Source organism: Rhincodon typus, chromosome 29, assembly GCF_021869965.1.
Source record: "Rhincodon typus isolate 14 chromosome 29, sRhiTyp1.1, whole genome shotgun sequence".
Taxonomy (NCBI): Eukaryota; Metazoa; Chordata; class Chondrichthyes; order Orectolobiformes; family Rhincodontidae; genus Rhincodon; species Rhincodon typus.
Window position 1 is genome coordinate 1,700,078 of NC_063360.1, and position 20,385 is coordinate 1,720,462.

At 43.8% G+C, this 20,385-nt stretch overlaps 1 protein-coding gene across 4 annotated transcripts in view; it reads left to right on the forward strand.

Annotated features, from left to right (window-relative positions):
- Positions 1 to 20,385, forward strand: part of LOC109925811 (tropomyosin alpha-4 chain) — a 90,589-nt gene that overhangs the window by 49,646 nt on the left and 20,558 nt on the right. For 3 of the 4 annotated variants that reach the window (XM_048614333.1, XM_048614334.1, XM_048614336.1), the window contains 4 exons: positions 15,499 to 15,632; positions 17,975 to 18,092; positions 19,218 to 19,288; positions 19,788 to 19,863. In XM_048614333.1, coding sequence (XP_048470290.1) covers positions 15,499 to 15,632; positions 17,975 to 18,092; positions 19,218 to 19,288; positions 19,788 to 19,863 — 399 coding nt within the window. Of the gene's footprint in view, positions 1 to 10,503; positions 10,638 to 15,498; positions 15,633 to 17,974; positions 18,093 to 19,217; positions 19,289 to 19,787; positions 19,864 to 20,385 lie in introns of those variants that run through there. The other variant, XM_048614335.1, reaches the window with a different exon arrangement.

Genomic DNA, 20,385 nt, shown 5'->3' on the forward strand with positions numbered 1-20,385 from the left:
CGCTAAATAAAACTGAAAGAACTGCGGATGCTGTAAATCGGGAACAAAAACAAAGTTGCTGGAAAAGCTCAGCAGGTCTAGCAGCATCTGAATGAAAAAAGAGTTAACATTTCGGGTCTGGTGACCCTTCCTCGGAGGAAGACCCGAAACATTAGCTCTGTTTTTTTTCCTTCACAGATGCTGCCAGACCTGCTGAGCTTTTCCAGCAACTTTGTTTTTGTTCCTTGTATTCACTAATCTCCCCTCGTAAGAGAGTCTTGGAGAATGGGGCTTGCTAGGTAGTTCTTTCAGGAGCCAGTATATGATGGGCTGAATGGCCTTTTTCTGCACTGTAAAATACTATGGTTTGTCATCTCCAGAATCGCTCTTAATGAGCCTCTGTTGCACCAACTATGTGACAATATATCCACTTAGGAAGGAGACCAAAATCACACGCAGTACTCCACTTATGGTCTCACCAAAGCCAAGGTTTTCATCTCCACGTTTTACTGATTTTGTTTCACTGATTTTCCTGTCTGTGAGAAGAGTTAATTTCCCTTTTGACTGTATTAATCAACCATTTTAAAACGTCTGGATCAGATCATCTCTCGGTATCCCAAACCCAAGGGAATATAAGCAATGCTTTTGCAACCTCTCCCTGTAATTTAATCCCCTTAGCCTGTTTATAGTTTAAATCCTCCCTCACCTGTCTGCCTCACCACACATACGTCAGTTGATACTAGTGATCATGAAAACATCTTAGTCCAACTGGAATGCTTCATGTTGTTGTGACAGTTTGCAACTGTCAGTTTTGACAGAGGGATTTCCTGTATGCAAGGCTGAAAGTAACTGTCATACATTGTGGTTGTGATGTCTATGAACAGAGCTGACGGTCTCATCCACAATGTTTCATCGTTAAATATCTGTGAACAGAACAGCACTTGAGAGCATGTGACAACCTTAAAGTGCTTCCATTTCCTTTTCCCACAGAGCTTTACCGTGGGAAGACCACAGAATACTTGTTCTGGATGTGTTCTCATTGGCATAGAGATAGTTGAGAGGTGGTTGGATTGTTTTTTAGGATTTACTAAAAGAGTAATTCATCTCCTGACTCCCCGAAGCCTGTCCACCATCTACAAGGTACAAGTCGGGAGTGTGAGGGAACACTCCCCACTTGCCTGGATGAGTGCAGCCCCAACAACACTCCAGAAACTTGACACCATCCAAGTCAAAGCAACCCGCTTGATTAGCACCACATTCACAAACATCCACTCCCTCCACCACCAACACTCAGTAGCAGTAGTGTGTACTATCTACAAGATCCACTGCAGAAATTCACTAAGGCTTCATAGACAGCATCTCCAAAACCCACAATCACTCCCATCTAGAAGGACAAGGGCAGCAGGTACATGGGAACACTACCCCCTGCAAGTTTCCCTCCAAGCCACTCAACATCCTGACTTGGAAATATATCGCTGTTCCTTCACTGTCACCGAACAGTCCTGGAACTCCCTCCCTGACAGCATTGTGGGTCTACCTACAGCACATGGACTGCAGTGGTTCTGGAAGGCAGCTCACCCTCACCTTCTCAAGCAGCTAGGGTCAAGCAATAAATGCTGGCCCAGCCAATGAAGCCGATGACCCATGAGTGAGTAATAAATATTTCAAAATGTGTGAACTTGTCCAGAACAGTGAAACGAGAGGAGCTGGACAGTGCTTGAAGTTGGAAATTGAAAGCTGAACTCCAGATATAATATTTCAGTGGTCAGCATGTAGAACTGAAGACATTGTAGAAGCAGTGTTAACTTTCTGCCAGAAATCTCATTTAAATGTAAGATTTTCGGGGGATACATACAGCAACGGAGTAAAATTGAGACCTGAACAGAGCAGTGAGTTTGGAAGGAGCAGTGGTTTTTGCATTTGTTCTTCCCTGACTTGGGTTTTTTTATTCTAACATCACGTCTGCCTCTGTTAAGACTCGATGCGGAAGATTAGTTGCTCTGCTTAGTAAATAACCTGACCGATGTTGAGACTACACGAATAATAGGAGTAAACTAGATGGCCTCAGTTGTTTTTTTTCACTGAACAGCTTCCTCGAGGTGAGATTGAACAGTGCTGCAGTATGCGGGATTTACAGTTTCGACAGATTGCAGGATGAGTGGACTTTGCAGACCACCCAGTGTCATTGGCAGGGTGATTATTTTCCTGTTCTTGGAGTGAGTTTTGAAAGCCCTCCAGATTGGGAGGGGAACAGGTTGATTTTGTTCTCCAAATTCCTTGGTGTGAAAAGGTCAAAATACATCTGTAATTTGTGCTCGACACTCAACGAAATAAAAAAAGTGCCATAAAGAAATTGTTTTAATTTCAGCAAGGCCCGTAATCTTCATTTTTAAGAAAATTATGTTGATTCAGAAAGCCCGTGGAAAAGTTGTTGGATTATTTCATGTCAGTAGTTAGCTCCTTGAAGCCAAGTTTGAAATGAGCTTGAGAGCGGGAAGAGCTTTAGTCTTCAGTTCTCTGAACAGATTTGCAGCAAGAAAAAGACCGTTGTCACAGCAGTAAGTCTGTGCTGGTGATGATGTTGCAAATGAGCCTTCGCCCACCCTGCTTCATCTGATCCTATCAATGTAACTTTTGAACAGTGCCTTGGAGCTGGTTTGCTCAGTTGGTTGGATAGCTGGTTTGAGATACAGAGTGACTCCAACAATGTGTGTTCAATTCCTGTACCTGCTGAGGTTACCATGAAGGTACTGCCTTCTCAACCTCTCCCCTTGCCTGAGGTGTGGTGACAAAGGACAAAGAAAATTACAGCACAGGAACAGGCCCTTCGGCCCTCCAAGCCTGTGCCAATCCAGATCCTCAATCTAAAACTGTTGCCTATTTTCCAAGGATCTGTATCCCTCTGCTCCCTCAGGTTAAACCACCATCAGTCATCTGTCTAATGAGAGAGCAGCCCTATTGTCATAGAATCCCTACAGTGCACAAAGAGGCCATTGGGCCCATAAAGTCTGTACTGACCCTCTGAAGAGCATCCCATCCAGCTCACCACCCTATCCCTGTAACCCCACACGTATCATGGCTAATCCATCATCCTCTGGGACTATGGAAACTTTTACTTTTATTGGGAAAAGAATTTGCTACAGCACTTGGTTTGCTAAAAATCTAACTGAAACCAGGTCAGTGACTAATGGCACCAATTTGTGCATTCACCCAGTGTAAGTCAGGAACCTCAAAAGATTGATCTGGCCAAAATTGCACATTCCCAGCATCTTTGAGCTTCAACCAGTTGTTGTCAAAGAATGTGTAAGAGGTTAATCATTTGCATTTGTCAAGTTCACATGAAGCCAGTGAGTTGCTCATTAGGCGTCCGGTCAAGCCTGTGTTTTTTAATATTTGATCCTTGCACCAGACACTGACTAATCAGACGGATGTTGAAATTTCCTTTTTGTAACAGAAATACTGTCAATGGTAAAGCCAGTCTGAATTCCTCAAACTCAAACTGTGTCTCCGTGTTTTCTCACTTGGATAAACCTGGAGTTCCTGGCTCACCTTGTATGAATGTTTCTTATCAGGAATGGTCTCGTTGATTCTGGACCCTGGTAGCTAAGGTTTTGCTCTTGGTGCAGTTAACAGCCTTCCCACAACAAGAATGTCTCCTTCCTTTTCCTTGTTCCTCTCCTCCCAATAGAAAGCAAAGACTCCCTAATGCTAGCGATGCTTTGCTTTGCGTCCAGAGGTTAATTGCAAATTTGGACAACATGGGGCCATTTTTCTTCGTTGCCTACTGAACTCTGGTGAGGTGTCTATTTGCTGTTTAGAATCTGAAGTATGGGATATCTCCTGAAGTTTTGCTGCCAAAATGCCACGGGCAGCAAAATTGTATATGGCAGTGTTACGGTCCACAGAGTGTTAAATTCCTGGCCTGTTGCATGTGGGAAATACACACACACTATGAAGACCACATAATGTAAAACAGAAACCTGACATAACAGTTATGCAATTCAGCCTTTCTCAGGGTGGTTAAATGTTCTATTTTCCATCAAGCTCCACCTTAAATCTTTTTTTTCTTCAAAAAGCAGAGTGAAAACTGAACTTGCTCTGTTACCTTGGCAACAAAAGAGGCCTTTCCTAGGGAGGAGAAACCCATAACTCCACATGGTGCTATTTATAGGGTTGTCTGAGGGAGGAGGGGTATGTCACATTTTTTGATTTGTGTTTTGTTCAGAGTGGAAATACTTGACATCTCAAAGGAGCTGAAATTGAGGAAGTCTGCAAGAACATTGGCATCTGAGGAATGTGGGGCTCCTTTATTCCTGTGTTTCTACCCCTGTTGTGTGGGTGCTGGATGAACGTGAGCCCATCTCACTGTTACACTCAGCACCAAGCAGTCTTACCCTCTTTGAGCTGAGTTTTACCATATAAGGAATAGGCTGAGTCCTGTCAGAGGGAGGAGTGGGCGGGTTTCTGGTGCCAAGAACTGACCCTGAATCTCTCGGAAATCCTGCTGTTTGCTCTTTAAACTTTGAAGGTTGATTAAACTAAATAGCAAGTGGTTAATCTCCTTCCACTGAAGCACAGCGGCTAATTTGGCATTGATCGTTTTGAAGGGAATGTCACTTTAATGTAATTAAAGTTTTTTGGAGTAAATTTGACTCGGTCAACTCCTCGCTGTACTGAGTGCACAACAGGCAGTTGTTCTCACAAGAACTGGCTTCCTGCCTTGTTGGAGTTGCAGGCTGGCACCTGAGAACAATGTGACTGTCTCCATCTGAGGCTCAGTCCAGCTCCCTGTGTGTCTAGGTAGGATTGGGGTGGGGGGTGAGAATCTGAGTAATTATTATCCGCAGGGCAGCAACAAGAACCTAAAGCCCTTTAACCACACAAAACAAATCCCCAATCAGTCTGGCTTCTTAGTTATATTTACGGCTCTCTCTTCCTCAGGAGTGGTAACACTGTCCAGTACTTCCCTACTCTTATCGCTGCAGGATATATGTTAGGGCAGCACGGTGGCTCAGTGGTTAGCACTGCTGCCTCACAACGCCAGGGACCTGGGTTCTCCCCGTGTCTGCATGGGTTTCCTCCGGGTGCTGCAGTTTCCTCCCACATCCAAAGATATGCAGATTAAGTGTATTAGCCTTTAGGAAATGCAGGGTTGCTGGAATAGGATGGGTCTGGGTGGGATTTTTTTTTGAGGTACATGTGAACCCAATGGGCTGAATGGCCTGCTTCCACACTGTAGAATTGTAGAATTCTACAATTCTGTCTGAGCAGGAAAAAGCCACGCAGGCCCTTAAACCTGTTATCCCATTAATTTCAATCTGTGCTTCCACCTCCATATATCCACTTTGATTCCAAAACCCTCCTGTATGTTTATTGAACAAACCAATTGGCCCCTGACCACCACAACTTTGTACGTAGAGTTGCAAATACCTGTAACCCTTCTTATGAAGGAGCACTTCCTGATTTCACTCTCTCTGCTGAGGCAGAAGGTTGTTGGTTCAAGTCCCACTCTGCAGACTTTAGTGTATCATCCAGCTTTTCACTCTGCACTGGGAGAATGCAGCACTATCAGAGGTGCTACCTTTCAGATGAAATGTAGAAATCAGGTTCTAAAAGGCACTACAGAAATGCATCTTATTTTAGCAGGGACCTTTTTAATTTTCCCATTGGCACTGTACTCCATTTCATTTTTGTACATTTCCAACTCTGGGATTAGGCTGGGAGTTCAGTTCTTTTCCAAAGGTTAAAGCTGTCATTTCATTTGACTCTTTCACAGCGTGCTGTCTCTTATGTGATTTTGTTGCATTGCAATGATTTGGAGAGAATTGCAGAAGTTCCCAGCACGCGGTCTTTTTTGCAAGAACAGTCCCTTCCTCAGGGGGAGGAGAGTCTGCAGTAAGAACATCCCCTCAGCACCTGAGTCCAAGGACTAAGGCAGCTCCATCGATTAGCAATTGACAGCCTAGCTGTGCAATTATAGGAACAAAGAAAGAGATATTTGCATTGATGTAGCACCGTAAATGACCTCTTGCTGACCCAAGTGTTTTATAGCCAAATACTTATTGAAATGTGGTCATTATCATAAGCATAATTGACATAAGGGACAGACAGGATCCCTCTCTTTTCACATCTCATCTGAAAGATGACATCTCTGCTGCATTAGAGTGTCATCCTCGAATTCTGTGTTGATTAACATTCTTGTCTCCTTCCAGTGTTGCCAACACTCTGTTGTTGGAACCGTACCTATCCAGGCAAGTGGGGAGTATTCCATCACACTCCTGCCTTGTGTCCTGTAGATGGTGGACAGGCTTTGGGGAGTTGGATGGTGAGTTACTCACCAGAGAATTCCTTTCCTCTGACCTATTCTTGTAGATACAGGATATATGTAGCTGGTTCCATTAAATAGTAGTGATGACAGGATACTTGACAGTGGTAATACAGCAAACTTAAAGGCTTGGTATCTGAATGCACAAAGCATTCGGAGTAAGGTAGGTGAGCTGATGGTGCAAACTGAGGTAAATTAAAATGATCTCATAGCCATTATGGGAACGTGGGTACAAGGAGATCAGAACTGGAAACTTCAAGGATATGACCTTTTGGAGAGACACAGGGGATGAAAAAGGTGTTTGTGTAGCTGCATTAATAAGAAGTGAAATGATGACTGTTGTGAGAGATGATCTAGGCTCAGACGTTGTAAAATCCATTGAGGCGGAGTTAAAAAATATAGTAAGGGAAAGAAGACATCAGAGGGAGTAGTGCACAGACACCCAAACAAAAGCCTCACTGTGGTAAAGGCTATACATCAACAAATAATAGCAGCATGGAAACAACAGTTATGGGTGACTTTAATCTTCATTCAATTAGGTTAATCAAATTGGAAAGGGTAACTATGACAATGAATTCCTAGAGTGCATTAGTTCTCCTAGAGCAATATTTCATGGAGCCAACCAGGAAACGGTCTATCTTGGTAATGTGTAATGAGGCAGGTTTAATAAATGACCTCCGAGTAAAAGATCTGCTGGGAAGTAGTGATCACAACATGAAAATTTTAGAGATATTGATAGATTAAGTAAGGCACAATGTCGGCAAATGGAATATAATGTGGTAAATGTGAAGTTGTTCGTTTTGGAAGGGAGAACAACAGAACAGAGTATAATTTAAATGAAGAAAAACTGCAGGAAGCTGTAACACAAAGGGACATGAGGGGACTTGTGCATGATACACAGCAAGCTAGCACACAGGGGCAGCAGGGAATCCGGAAGGCTAATTGAATGTTGTCCTTTATTCAAGGAGGTTGGAGTATAAGAGTAGGGAAGTCTTACTGCAGCTGTACAAGGTGCTGGTGACCACATCTAGAGTACTGTGACCAGTTTTGGTCCTGCTTATTGAAGGAAAGAGATCATTTTATTGGAGGCAGTTCAGAGAAAGTTCACTAGGATGATCTCTGGTATGGACAGATTGTCTAATAAGCAAAAGTTAAACAGGTTGGGGACTGTACTCACTGCAGTTTAGAAGAATGAGAGGTGTTCTCATTGATACATACAGGAATCTTAAGGGTTTTGAACAGGCTAAATGCCGAAAGGATGTTTCCCCTCATGGGAGAATCTAGGACCAGAGGGCACAGTCTCAGCATAAAGAGATCAAATTTAAGACTGAGATGAGCAGGAATTTCTTTTCTCAGGGTTATGAGTCTTTGAAATTCCTTGGCCCAGGGAGCTGGTGAGGGCAGAGTCCTTGTGTATATTTAAGGCAGAGATAGGTTCTTTATGATCTGGGGAATCGAGGGTTATGGGGAACAGGTAGAAAAATGGACGTGAGGAATGTTGGATCAGCCATGATCCTGTTGAATAGTGGAACAGCTGTTTTGAGGGGCCAAACAGTCTTCTCCTGTTCCTATTTCTCATGGTAATAACATTGAATGTCAAAGGGTCATGGTTTGAGTTCTCTTGTTTGAGATGGTCATTGTCTGGTACTCGTGTGGGGCAAATATTACTTTCTACTTATCAGCTCGAGCCTGGATATTATTCAGGTCTTGCTGCACCGGGCACAGACTGCTTCAGTACCTGAGAAATCGCAAGTGAAACTGAAAATCATACAGTTGTCCCTTTGATCTTTCTGGCAGCTGGCTGTGCTGGAATGACATTGGATCCAGATCTCCCTGAACAGACTGTGTCTGAAGTGGCAATGGTTTTAGAACTTAGAACATAGAACGGTACAGCACAGTACAGGCCCTTCGGCCCATGATGTGCCGAACTTTTACCCTAATCCTAAGATCTATCTAACCTCCACCCCTACCTTATACTATCATCCATATGCCTATCTAATAGTCGCTTAAATGCCCCTAATGAGGCCGACTCCACTACCCTCTCTGCCAATGCATTCCACGCCCCGACCACTCTGAGTAAAGAACCTACCTCTGATGTCTTCCCTATGTCTACCTCCACTCACTTTAAAACTATGCCCCATAATAATAGCTACCTCCACCCTAGGAAAAAGTCTCTGGCTGTCCACTCTATCTATACCTCTGATAATTTTTGTACACCTCTATCAAGTCACCTCTCATCCTTCATCGTTCTAAAATGAAAAGCCCTAGCTTTCTCAACCTTTCCTTGTAAGACCTTCCCTCCATTCCAGGCAACATCCTGGTAAATCTCCTCTGCACCTTTTCCAACACTTCCACATCTTTCCTGTAATGAGGCGACCAGAACTGGACACAATACTCCAGATGTGGCCGAACGAGGCTTTTGTATAGCTGGAGCATAACTTCACGGCTCTTGAACTCAATCCCTCTATTAACGAAAGCTAACACACCATACACCGCCTTAACAACTCTATCCACCTGGGTGGCAGCTTTCAGGGAACTGTGGACATGAACCCCAAGATCCCTCTGCTCCTCCACACTGCCAAGAATCTTTCCGTTAACCCTGTATTCTGCTTTCAAGTTTGTCCTTCCAAAATGAATCACCTCACACTTTTCAGGGTTAAACTCCATCTGCTGCTTCTCAGCCCAGCTCTGCATCCTATCAATGTCCCTTTGTAAACTAGAACAGCCCTCTGCACTATCTACAACTCGACCCACCTTCGTATCATCTGCGAACTTACTAATCCACCCTTCCACTCCTTCATCCAAATCGTTGACAAAAATCACAAATAGAAGAGGACCCAGAACAGATCCTTGTGGTACACCACTTGAACTGAGCACCATGTCGAATATTTTCCATCCACTACCACCCTTTGTCTTCTAAGGGTCAGCTAATTCTGAATCCAATCTGCAACATTTTCCCCCTATCCCATGCCTCCTTATCTTCTGCATGAGCCTACCATGGGGAACCTTATCAAATGCCTTACTTAGATCCATGTATACCACATCCACTGCTCTACCTTCATCCACCTTTTGTGGGGGGTGTCTTGCAGCTTGAGTGATGGTTTGTCTGAGAGGAACCCAGTTTACCCACCTCCCAAAGAATATTTCATATTGTTATGGTATAAGAATACTGAATGGAGTCACCAAAAGTATTGATTCATAGCTCCCTCCACTATAAAGTACAGAAAATCGAGATTAACTTGTAAAGATAATGGAACGATGCATTGTGGTTTTCTTTTTGTTCGTGGGGTGTGGGTGATGTTGACTAGACCAGCGTGTTTTTTTTTCCCCTTGTGAAGGTGGTGATGAACTGCCTTCCGAAATCACTGCAGTCTATTGGATGACTGTCGGGTTAAACCACCACCAGTCACCCCTCTCTAATGAGAGAACAGCCCTGTGGTCTGGTAGGACAATGGTGACTTTTCTTTTCTACTCATAGCGCAGTTAGGAGATTGTAAACCGACAGCGATATATTTCTAAGTCGGGATGGTGAGTGGTTTGGAGGGGAGCTTGTAGGTGGTGGTGTTCCCATGTATATGTTGCCGTTGGCCTTTTTATGTAGTAGAGGGTCACAGGGTGGAGCCTTAGAGAGTTGCTACAATGCACCTTGAGGATGCACCCTTGATTTAATTTCCTCTGTTTAAAAGCTATAATTTTTGATATCGCTTCTCCCTTTGTCCTTCCTTTTCCAGGAAAATCCCCCAGATGCCAATAAATCCAGCTGAAATTCCTGGCAAATCCATTTCTATTGTTACTAGCTCAATTCTAAAGTGAGTTGTTTTGGCATATTCCCCATCCAGATGATTTTTTTTTGTGACAGTAGATGGGGTAATGCTGGTCCTAGTGAGAGGGATTAAAGAGTGTTTCAATAGCAAAGGGTGTCTGGGTCTGGAAGTCTACATCAACAATTTAACTTGACTGAATGATGCAAAGAAGCAGCAACAATGGGACCTTAAACTATATAGTCAAACCAGTCCAATATATACCATTTCTGAAGAAGGGTCCCAAACCAAAACGTCAGCTTTCCTGCCCCCCCCTCTGCTGCCTGGCCTGTTGTGTTCCTCCAGCTCCACACTGTTATCTCAGACTCCAACATCAGCAGTTCTTACTGTTTCCCAATATATACCACGATTGCAGTAGTTCTGATCAGGTCACACCTTAAGAACTGTATCTAGTTGTGGTCGCTGAGCCATGGAGATAGCGAAACTCTGGAGACAGGACAGACAAGAGCCATGAGATTGAGGAGAGGTTTGAGCATTTTAGTCTGGAACAGGAGATTAGGCGATACAACATGGTAAGAGAATTGAGAACGTATATCTGGAAAAACTGTTTTAAACTTATTTGACAAAATGACATTGGCTTTTACTAGTTTAGTACCAATGGTAAACAATAAACTATTAAATTGATTACCCTCTGTGTACCAGTGTTCAGAACCACTCCTATGTGGGTCAGGGAAAGCAGAAAGGAATAAATCGCTCAAACAGTAGGAGTAGCTATGGGAGGAATGCAGGGTTTGTTTGGGATTAATTATTATCAATCAAATAGTCTTGGCTCATTTGTTGTTGTTGTGTGATCATATTGCTGTCCCATCCTGACCCGGTATGACAGTGATCTCTGCTGTAAGGTCAGGGCTTGTGTGGACTGTGGCCAGGGGTGAGGGATGGGTCCTGTAAAATGCTGATGGTGGGGGGTGTGGGACCATGCAGTAAAGGGGATGTGAGCAGGTAGGCTGCACACCTGTTCTCCCTCTAAGAAACCATGTGTATGAGGCAGTGCAAGTGTTAATTCGCATGTGACCACCACAAAATATAGGGAGGGAGCTGTACCCCGATGCAAGGTGGAATTTGTAAGTGGGCTGTGTGGAGGTGCTATTTGGGTGGTGGGGAGTCTGGAGTATTTGGGTAGGGAGTGTGTGTGTGTGTGTGTGTGTGTGGAAGGGGTATTTGGGTTTGGGAGGGGTATATAACCTTGTTGATTCTCAGGTATATTTTATTGAGACTCCCCCCTGTGTTGTTAGGAACAGGTTGACTTGTCATTGTCCAGCTGGCTATCATGCTGTGTTAACTGTTGATTTTAAGGCTTAGGAGAGTTTGGACACACCTAAAGGGTAAACACTGTTGTACCCAGTAATATGCTGATTGTTGAAGCAGTGCCATGTTGAAATGACTTCTGTACTTCTGTTCAAGTCAGTGAGCTGGTAGCAAGCGGTGTGGATGGGATTCTCTCCCATATTGTTTCTGTATAATATCAATCACATCCCTTTCCATTCCTGTGGGGTCCAGCAAATGCGAAGCAGCTCTCTCCAAGTAAACACACCATCTAACACATTTTACCTAACACATGGTCAACATGTGCATGTGTCTTATTGCTACAACATTTTTTTGTCACATTCATGATGAAGATGATATAGAAGACCCTCACTGGTAGCAGGTGTGTGTAGCCCAAAGATGCAGAAGACATTTGCAAAGTGTTAAACACCGGTTACTGCACTTGCTCCAACCATAGCTCGCGCGCTGTCTCTCGCGCTCTCCCATTCTAATGTTCTTACTGTTTTTTTTAAACTTTCCACCTCTCACTTTCCCGCTGTCTCTGGCTTACAACAGAATTTGAAGCCAAGTGATGCAAGACAATATTAAGCCAAGCTTTTGACCAGTTGGACCTAAGTGAAAGGTTTCTCGAGGCATTCCTTCAAGGAGAACAGAATGGTCGGGTTGCTGAATGTTTTCGAGGGAATTGCAGAGCTGTGGCTCTGGATGGCTGGAGGTACAGCCGCTGATGTTGGAGCAATTTAAAATCAGAGGTGAGAGGAGGTTACAGACCAGATGACAGGCAAGCAAATGGAGAGATTTGAAAACGAGGATGAAAACTTTAAAATTGGGGCATTGAGTAGTCAGGGCCCAGTATAGGTTAGTGAACAGGGGGTGATGAGGACAGGAACTTGATACAAGTTAAAGTGGGCATGTAGATTTGAATGACCCCAAGAGGATAGAATGTGGGAGAGCACTCTGTGTGTCCATTTCTAGCTACCCAGTTATAGGAAAGGTATTATTAAGCTGGAGAGGGTTCAGAAGAGATTTACCAGGATGTTGCTGGGTGTGAAGGGTTTGAGTTATAAATAGAGGCTGGGACTTTTTCACTGGAGCGAAGGAGGTTGGGAGGCAACCTCATAGAAGTTCATAAAATAATGAGGGGTATAGATAGAGTTAATGGTAGTTGTCTTTTCGTAGAACGGGGGATTTCAAGTGAGCACATTTTTATGGTGAGGGGAGTGAGATTATTTTTTAAAAAAAAAAATGAAGGGCAAACTTTTTTTAGAGGGTGGTTTGCGTGTGGAGTTAACTTCATGAGGAAGTGGTGGATGTGGATACAATACAACATTTAAAAGAAATTTAGATAAGTACATGAATAGGAAAGGTTTGGAGGGATATGGGCTAGGAGCAGGCAGGTGAGACTGGTTTAGTTTGGGATTATGTTCAGCTGGACTGGTGGGACTGAACGGTCTCTTTCCATGCTGTATGACTCTTACTCTATAGACTGTGTTAGAATAGTTGAATCAAAGTGGTAGTGAGGGTATGATTGATGGTTTAAACAGCAGACAGGCTGAGGTAGGGGCAGATTTGAGACAGAAATCAGACCTCTTGATATTGCACACTTGTCTTGCAGACAGATGTAACAGAGGTTGCAAAGAGTTTGGTTTAGTCTGGGACAGTGTTCAGGAAGTATGAATGGGTTAAAAACTGAAAGAACTGCAGATGCTGAAAATCAGGAACAAAAACAGCAGGTCTGTGAAGAAAAAAATCAGTTAACGTTTCAGGTCTGGCGGCCCTTCCTCAGAACTGAGTTCTGAGTCTGAATGGGTTGGTAGTTAGGGAACAGTTTGTGGTGGACACTGTTAGTCCATGGTTTAGTGTTTTTTTTTTCCAAATTTCATTGATGGAAGCCTGTCATTTAGAACTGTTTGTGGGACAAGCTTTGTGGGTTTGGAGGTGGTGGTGGGGTGAAGCTGGGTCCCCTCTGTGCACGTGGAAACTGATAGTAAGTGGCAGTGTGTTGATGAGAAATAGGAAGGAGATGAGGGGACAGAGAACTGTGCAGGAAGAGAAGCCATTGCTAGTGAAATCTGTAGCTCTGTATTTAGATGAGATGGAATGGTGAGGGTGGTCCCATCAGGAGGAGGACAGTGGAGAGGGGTTGGAAGAGAATGGTGTGGTTACCATGTTAAAGGCTGCAGATGGGTCAAGAACAATGGGAGGGAAAGTTCACTTTGCCAAGTGATGCTGGTTATCACTTCTCTGTTTGGCTTTGTTCCCAGCCTCCGTCTCAGCAGAAAGTTTATTCATGAAGTCTTGTGCTTGGCGCATTGAAGAGGTTAGTGACCCACAGAAATATCAGCATGGATGGGTTAATGGAACAAAACCACTGGGTGGGGATAAACAAGTTGTTTTAAGGATGGCAGATTATAGTTGGAGCACTGTTTGGGACTGCAGTTCATGTGCAACCGAGGAACCCTGTGTTGACTGTACAGTGCTAGGAGGGAAAGAAAGTGATGAGGAGTACTCCAAGGCTACAGAGAGACACAGATTAGACCAGATTATGCTGCAATATGATAATTGATCCACTTTAGTACAAAAAAAAGCAGATTTGTTTTTAATGGTTCAGTGACCGGTAAATATAGGACTTCCAAGGGATTTGTGTGTCATTTTACATGAACTAGAGTTAAGATCCAGCTATAAGCAGCTCAGTGTCAATGGTATGGGAACCTTTGTTGAAAAATGGCTGCAACATCAATGAGGAATTTTCATTTTTGATTGTTTCACTAATGGTGTCCAGGATTACAGCTGCCTGCATTGGAACCTCTTCCTGTTTCCTTTTCCCCTCTTTCTCCCTCTGCATTTCCTGTTTCCTCTTCCCCTCCACCCATCGTGATCACAAATTTCTGACACGGTCAGTGGAAGCCGATACTATTGATTGATTCATTCATTCATCTTGGATTGATTTTGTTCAGGAAATAACAATTTTGGATGTAGAACCTGATTCATTTGAGACATGAGGTGTGGTGGGTGTGGGCTGTTTAGGAGGAATAATTGACTTTTCACCCCTGTGTCTTGAAGCAGTCTGACCACGGGCTTCCTTCTGCTCGGGTCTGGCTCCCCTTGTTGACTGGTTGCTTTTGCTAATCTGTGCAGCACTGGGCTATGTGCTAGCAGATAAGTGTTGGGCCGCGTTTGTCCAGCAATCCAGTGTCTCATGTCGCAGTGAGGAAGGCTAGGTGTAACTCTGCAAGGCCCAACAGCGTGATTCTAGAGGCAAGTTCAACCCAAATATTCCTGGGCTTGTGGTGCATTTCTAGATGTTGGCAATTGAGATGGGGCTGAGGATGCTGAGAAATCCTAATGTGCTCAATGTTGAGGGACTGGCTGTATAGTTATCCATCCCTGCAATGGTGGAAGGTTGCAACTAGCTTCAGAAGGAAATGCACACATTGTAAGTGAAAGGCTGGTTGTTTCTCTGAAAAAGTGGATGTATTTGTGCTGAGCTGATATTTATCAACACCGTGGTGTCAATATTTAAGGAAGGTTTTTGTTCATCTGTACACGCAGTCTCTTTGGTTAAGAGTTTGTGTTTGTGCTATTTTTACGCACTGTCACGTCTTCATGAGGGTACAGACCGAGGGCCATTGGTCAACTAAACACAACTTGGAAATGCTGGGATTAAGATTCAATCTCAACCCTGTTAATCCCATTTCGAACAGTTTGTAACATCCCTTGAGCAAATTAAACTGCAAGACTAGCTAACTCCTAACAGGTGAAAGATTTAACCTGGAATGATTAATCCGAGTATTCCACTCACTTTGCTGAGTTATTTCCAAGCTCCAAGCCTTTGAACTGTTCTGTGGAATTATCTCCCTAACTGACTAGGAGATTCTTCTGAGTAAGGGGTATCATGTTGGATCAGAGAGGAAATGACCAATTAAGGTTGAAATTGTTGGATTCTGCCCAATCTTTGGAAGTTTAACCAAATTTCTGAACCAAGGAGAGGAGCCTCAGCCAATCACTCTCACTCTCTGTACTTTGCACTGTGTTGTGGTATTGTGAGAAGAGCACATCAGGAAATTAATTGGATCCAATCTGTGTCTCTTTGATATCTTGTTTCAGGCTGAAGGAGAGGTTGCTGCCCTCAACAGAAGAATCCAGCTGGTTGAGGAAGAGCTGGACCGGGCACAGGAGCGTCTGGCCACTGCCCTGCAGAAGTTGGAGGAGGCAGAGAAGGCAGCGGATGAGAGCGAGAGGTGAGTGATAATCCGTTCTGGAGGACACCGTTAATCTGAGCGAGGTCAGTTTCCACAGGATGATGTCTGAAGGACATCAGCAATAACTTCAATTTAGCACAATTCGGTATCACATGGTACTACGCAATTATTGAAACTTGACATCAAATCTCTCATGATAAGATTAAGCAAAGAGATTGTCTTAAAGCAGGAAAAGGGAGTGCAGAGGTTTGGGGGTAAAGGGGATTTTGGAGCCTGGGATATTGGTAGCTGAGGCCATAGTAATCAGTAATGGGGCAATTAAAATCCGAAATGCTCCAAGAGACCAGAGCAGCGAGGATTTTGGAGTGCAGAAGGTGAGAGCTGTAGAGGGGCAAAGCCACAGACTGATTTGGAAACAAAGATGAGAACTTTTAAGCCATTGCTTAAACGGAATCTCAAGTAGGTCAGTGAGAAGCTGGTATGTTGATGGGATCTGGTCTGGGTGAGGATGGACAGCACAGTTTCATGGATGGGAATGCTTTGGAATAGTTGAGACTGAAGGTAACAAAGGTACAGGGGAAAGTTTCAGAGGTGGAAATAGGCCGTTTAGCTTGTGACCACTTATTACAGAGTCACTACAATGTTGAGGTCAAATGCTGGGACATTTGTTCAGACAATTGCTGGGGAAATGGATTAAATAGATACTGAAGCTTATACAGTGAGTGAGGACAATGGCTTCAGTCTTTCCTGTATTCAATTGGAGGAGACTTCTGGTCATCCAGACCTGATGTCAGCAAGAAATCTAATGGTTTAGTGAGAGTGAGGAGTCAAGATAAATGGTGTTGATAGAGCTGCATGTTGTCAGTTTACATGTGAGAATTTCCCCTTCATTTTGGGGGTTGCTATAGGCAAGAATGAATGTATAGATGAGAAGGGGTAAAGGATAGATTGCTGGGTAGCATTTTGTGGGGCAGGATTGTTTCAGCGGATTCTCTTGCTTCGATCAGAGGTGAATGGGACCAGGCGAGAGCAGTCCCACCCAACTGGGGGAGATTGGAGAGGGGTTTGGAGGAGGATGGTGTGGTCACCGTGTCAAAGGCTGCAGGCAGGTTGAGAAGAACAGCAAGGGAAAGTTTACAGTCACACAGGACACAGGACGTCATTGATGACTTTAGTAGGAGCAGTTTTGAAACTGCAACAAGACAGACTTGATTAGTGGGAGTCAAACTTGGAAGTTCCTGGAAAGCAAGGGAGACAACAATGAGCTCTAGGATGTTGGAAAGGAGTGGGAGTTTGGAAGCTGAGGTATATAGTTCGCAAGGACCGGGAAGTAAAGGATTGCTGTTTTGATTAGAGAGGTGCCAATGGAAAATTTAAAGGAGAGCGGAAACATCTGAAGAGAGAGGGAGCAATTAACATTATTGGCTTAATGTAAAGGCTAGGAGGATTTGGGTGAGTTGAGTGAGCTCGTAAGAAGTTGAGCTCAGAAAGAGCTTGAGCACAGATGAGAGAGATTAGAGAAAGCTAAGAGTTCTTGTCATGATAGTTGGAGGACCATAGGCTCCACAGTGAGAATTTTGAACGGCTATTATAAGGGAACTAGGTTAGTCTTTTTTCCTAAAGAGAGCAAGTTCTGTGAAATGCCCCACAGTGATAGGGTAAGGCCTCCCAATGAAGATATCAGTTTGTTGTTACAACCCAAACTATTCAGTCCTGGCCAGGAAGAAGGGGACCTATGATTTTTGGGAAATCTGCCAGTCAGTGACATTGTTTTGTCCATGTGGTATACTGAATAGGGCAGTCAGTGCAATACCAAAGTCAGGCTGTGGGCAAAGTGACTTCGGCCATTTTCTTTCTGTCACTGTGGACTTGATCCTGGTTTGGAACGTATTCAGTGATGCATTTAAAGGGAAGCTGGAAAAAGACATGAGGAAGAAAGAAGTAGAAATAGTTAGCGTTAGAAAGAGGAATGTGTCAAAGAACTGTGTCAAATGCTGCAGGCAAGTTGAGAAGAACAGCAAGAGACTAGCTGGGCTGAATGGTCTAGTGGCATTATGTCTGATATCATTCTGTGAGAATTTCTCTGGAAGATGTGCAGTTGAAGTTAATTTTAATTTTGGTCAGTTGTCATTTATTGTACACTTCAAGAGGAGTGCACCTGTATCTCATTCTTCCCTTTTGATATTGGTTGGGATGGAGTTGAATTAGATTGGGAATTGGTTTTCAGCATGATTGTGATAGGGTAATAACTGGTTAGTCAGGCCCTCAGAAGGTGTTGTGTTTAGTACCATGTGACAGGCTAGATACTCTGTGTTTTAAAGTATGTTGGAGGTGCTCTGGTTATTGGTTTAGCCCGTGTAACCCTGGCTATGTTTATTCAGAGGTATGAAAGTAATTGAGAACCGTGCGATGAAGGATGAGGAGAGGATGGAGCTTCAGGAGCTGCAGCTGAAGGAGGCGAAACACATTGCAGAAGAGGCTGATCGCAAATATGAAGAGGTGAGCACCAAAAGCACAGCACTTCAGGAAGCACTTGGATCCCTGCCCTCGATATGGGGAAGCAGTGGCCTAGTGGTACCATCAATAGACAGAAACTCATACGGTTGTGAGGAGCCAGGTTCAAGTTCTGCCATGGCCCTGCTTAACATTGAGCAATGAGCAACAGGAGGGATGGTGAAGGGGGCATGTGCAGGAGATTTTGGGGATGACCTTAAGTTTACAGAAGGCAGGATCTGGGACACTGGCTGGATTCTGTTGTATTGTCACTTCCAGAGGCAACAAAGGAATGGGTGAAGATTTCAGCAGCAGATGAAGTGATGTATGGACAGTCTGATAATGCCATTGACCTTGACATAGAGCAATTCCATGGATGTGTGGTTAGAAACTTATCTCGTTGCCAATGATTACAGCCATGGTTTAATAAACAGAAGGTTGACCCCTTGATGGTTGCTAGGGGACATCATTTGTAGCAGGGACAGTGTACAATGACTTCAGTCTTCCCAATATTTTTAATTGGAGGAAATTGCCATTCATTGCATACTGGGAGTTGGATAAGCAGAATGATAATTCGGCAAACTGGAATGAGTGGAGGTGGCCAAGTCGAGATCATTGCTGTCTGGGTACGTGTGAAAACCAACGCTGTGCTTTCGGGTGATGTCTCTGAGGGAGATGAGGAATAGAATGGGCTGGGAGTAGTTCTTTTGGGAATGAGAGGGAACGGTTCATGAAAGTGAAGAGAAGCCATTGGAGTAAACACCCTGGCTGTGACTGGATAGGTAAGAACAAAACCAGGCCATGCCCCATTTCCCTAATTCCAAACACTTCCAGTTGTTTTCTCTGTCGTTGTTGGACACCCATTTTCCATCTAAAGCCAGGGACAGTGGGGCAGTTGGGATTGTCCACTATTGTTTATGGGGAGGGAGCCTTATTCTACCCTGTGTTAGATCTGAGTTAATGTGGCTGATGATGGATAGGAATGTGTTGTATTGCAGTGTAGTTTTGGTGTTGGTTTAAAATAGAAGCTGTCCTCCACTGCTAGTAAGAAAGCCTATTCAGGAACTGTGCGTTTTCAAATGTGTGTTGCCTGCAGATACCTCCTTGGCTAAACTTATTCACTCTGTATAGGTCGCCCGTAAACTTGTCATCCTTGAAGGAGAGCTGGAGCGAGCTGAGGAACGAGCTGAAGTCGCAGAGATGTAAGTCCCTTGGTGAATGGGTTAAAACCTTCTGTAAGGCTAAAGACCACTCAGTAAATCTGTTACTATTCTGACTTTAGATTCACAGCTGGTTTTATACAGTTTAAGCTCAATCCCTGCTCTGAAGCCATTTGTGGATGTTTTGGTTTTGGTACTAATTGATTTTTATTGAAACATGAAATGCTAGAAGAGGACTTTATATTAATGAGACTACACCTGTCCAGGAGCCTTTGAGTACCACAGGATTATTGGTCAGGTCACTGAAATGACCAACCTCTATCATAGTAGGGTGATTTCAGTTTGGGAGTTGTTTTAATATATCTAATAAATATCGCCACCTCTTCCTTTAACTTGGTCAGTCCCCAGCTCATTCTTAAACAGTTCAGTTTTCCTATTCATCTGTATTTCTCTTGTGTTTAGTTCACTGAGATTTTAGGTTGCCTTTTATTGTGCCCAATAGCAATTAATTCTCACTACCCACTGCGTCTTGTTCATGCAGGAAGTGTTGTGACCTGGAGGAAGAACTGAAAAATGTCACCAATAATCTCAAGTCACTGGAGGCTCAATCGGATAAGGTGAAGCATACTTCCCTACCTTTCACTGACTCTGGAAAAGCTCCCACTCCCTCTCCCAGCACTTTGCCACGTTAGGAATTACCTCTGCGACAGTTTGGAGCAGAGAACTCAATAAAGATTTACAATTCTCTGGTTCTTTTTGCTGTCACTGAATGTTCCAAAATGCACAGCAGCCAGTTTTGAAATGTAATGTAGCAAAAAATATAGCCACGTTGCACACAGTACAGTCCCATAAACAGCAAAGTGATCAGATAATCTGTTGTTTGAGCAATAAACACCTGAGTACAGATGGGGCCTGGGTTTAATCTCAAATGAAAAATAATGCAGTACAGACCCACAGCAATGTGGTTGACTCTTTAACTGCCCTCTGAGCAATTAGGGATGAGCAGTAAATGCTGGCCTGGACAGTGATGCCCTCATCCTGTGAATTGAATGAAGAAAGTCTTCCCCAGTACTGCACTGTGACATCAGCCTGGATTTCACTGCTGATGGAAAACAAAACTGGATTCATTGCAGATGGAG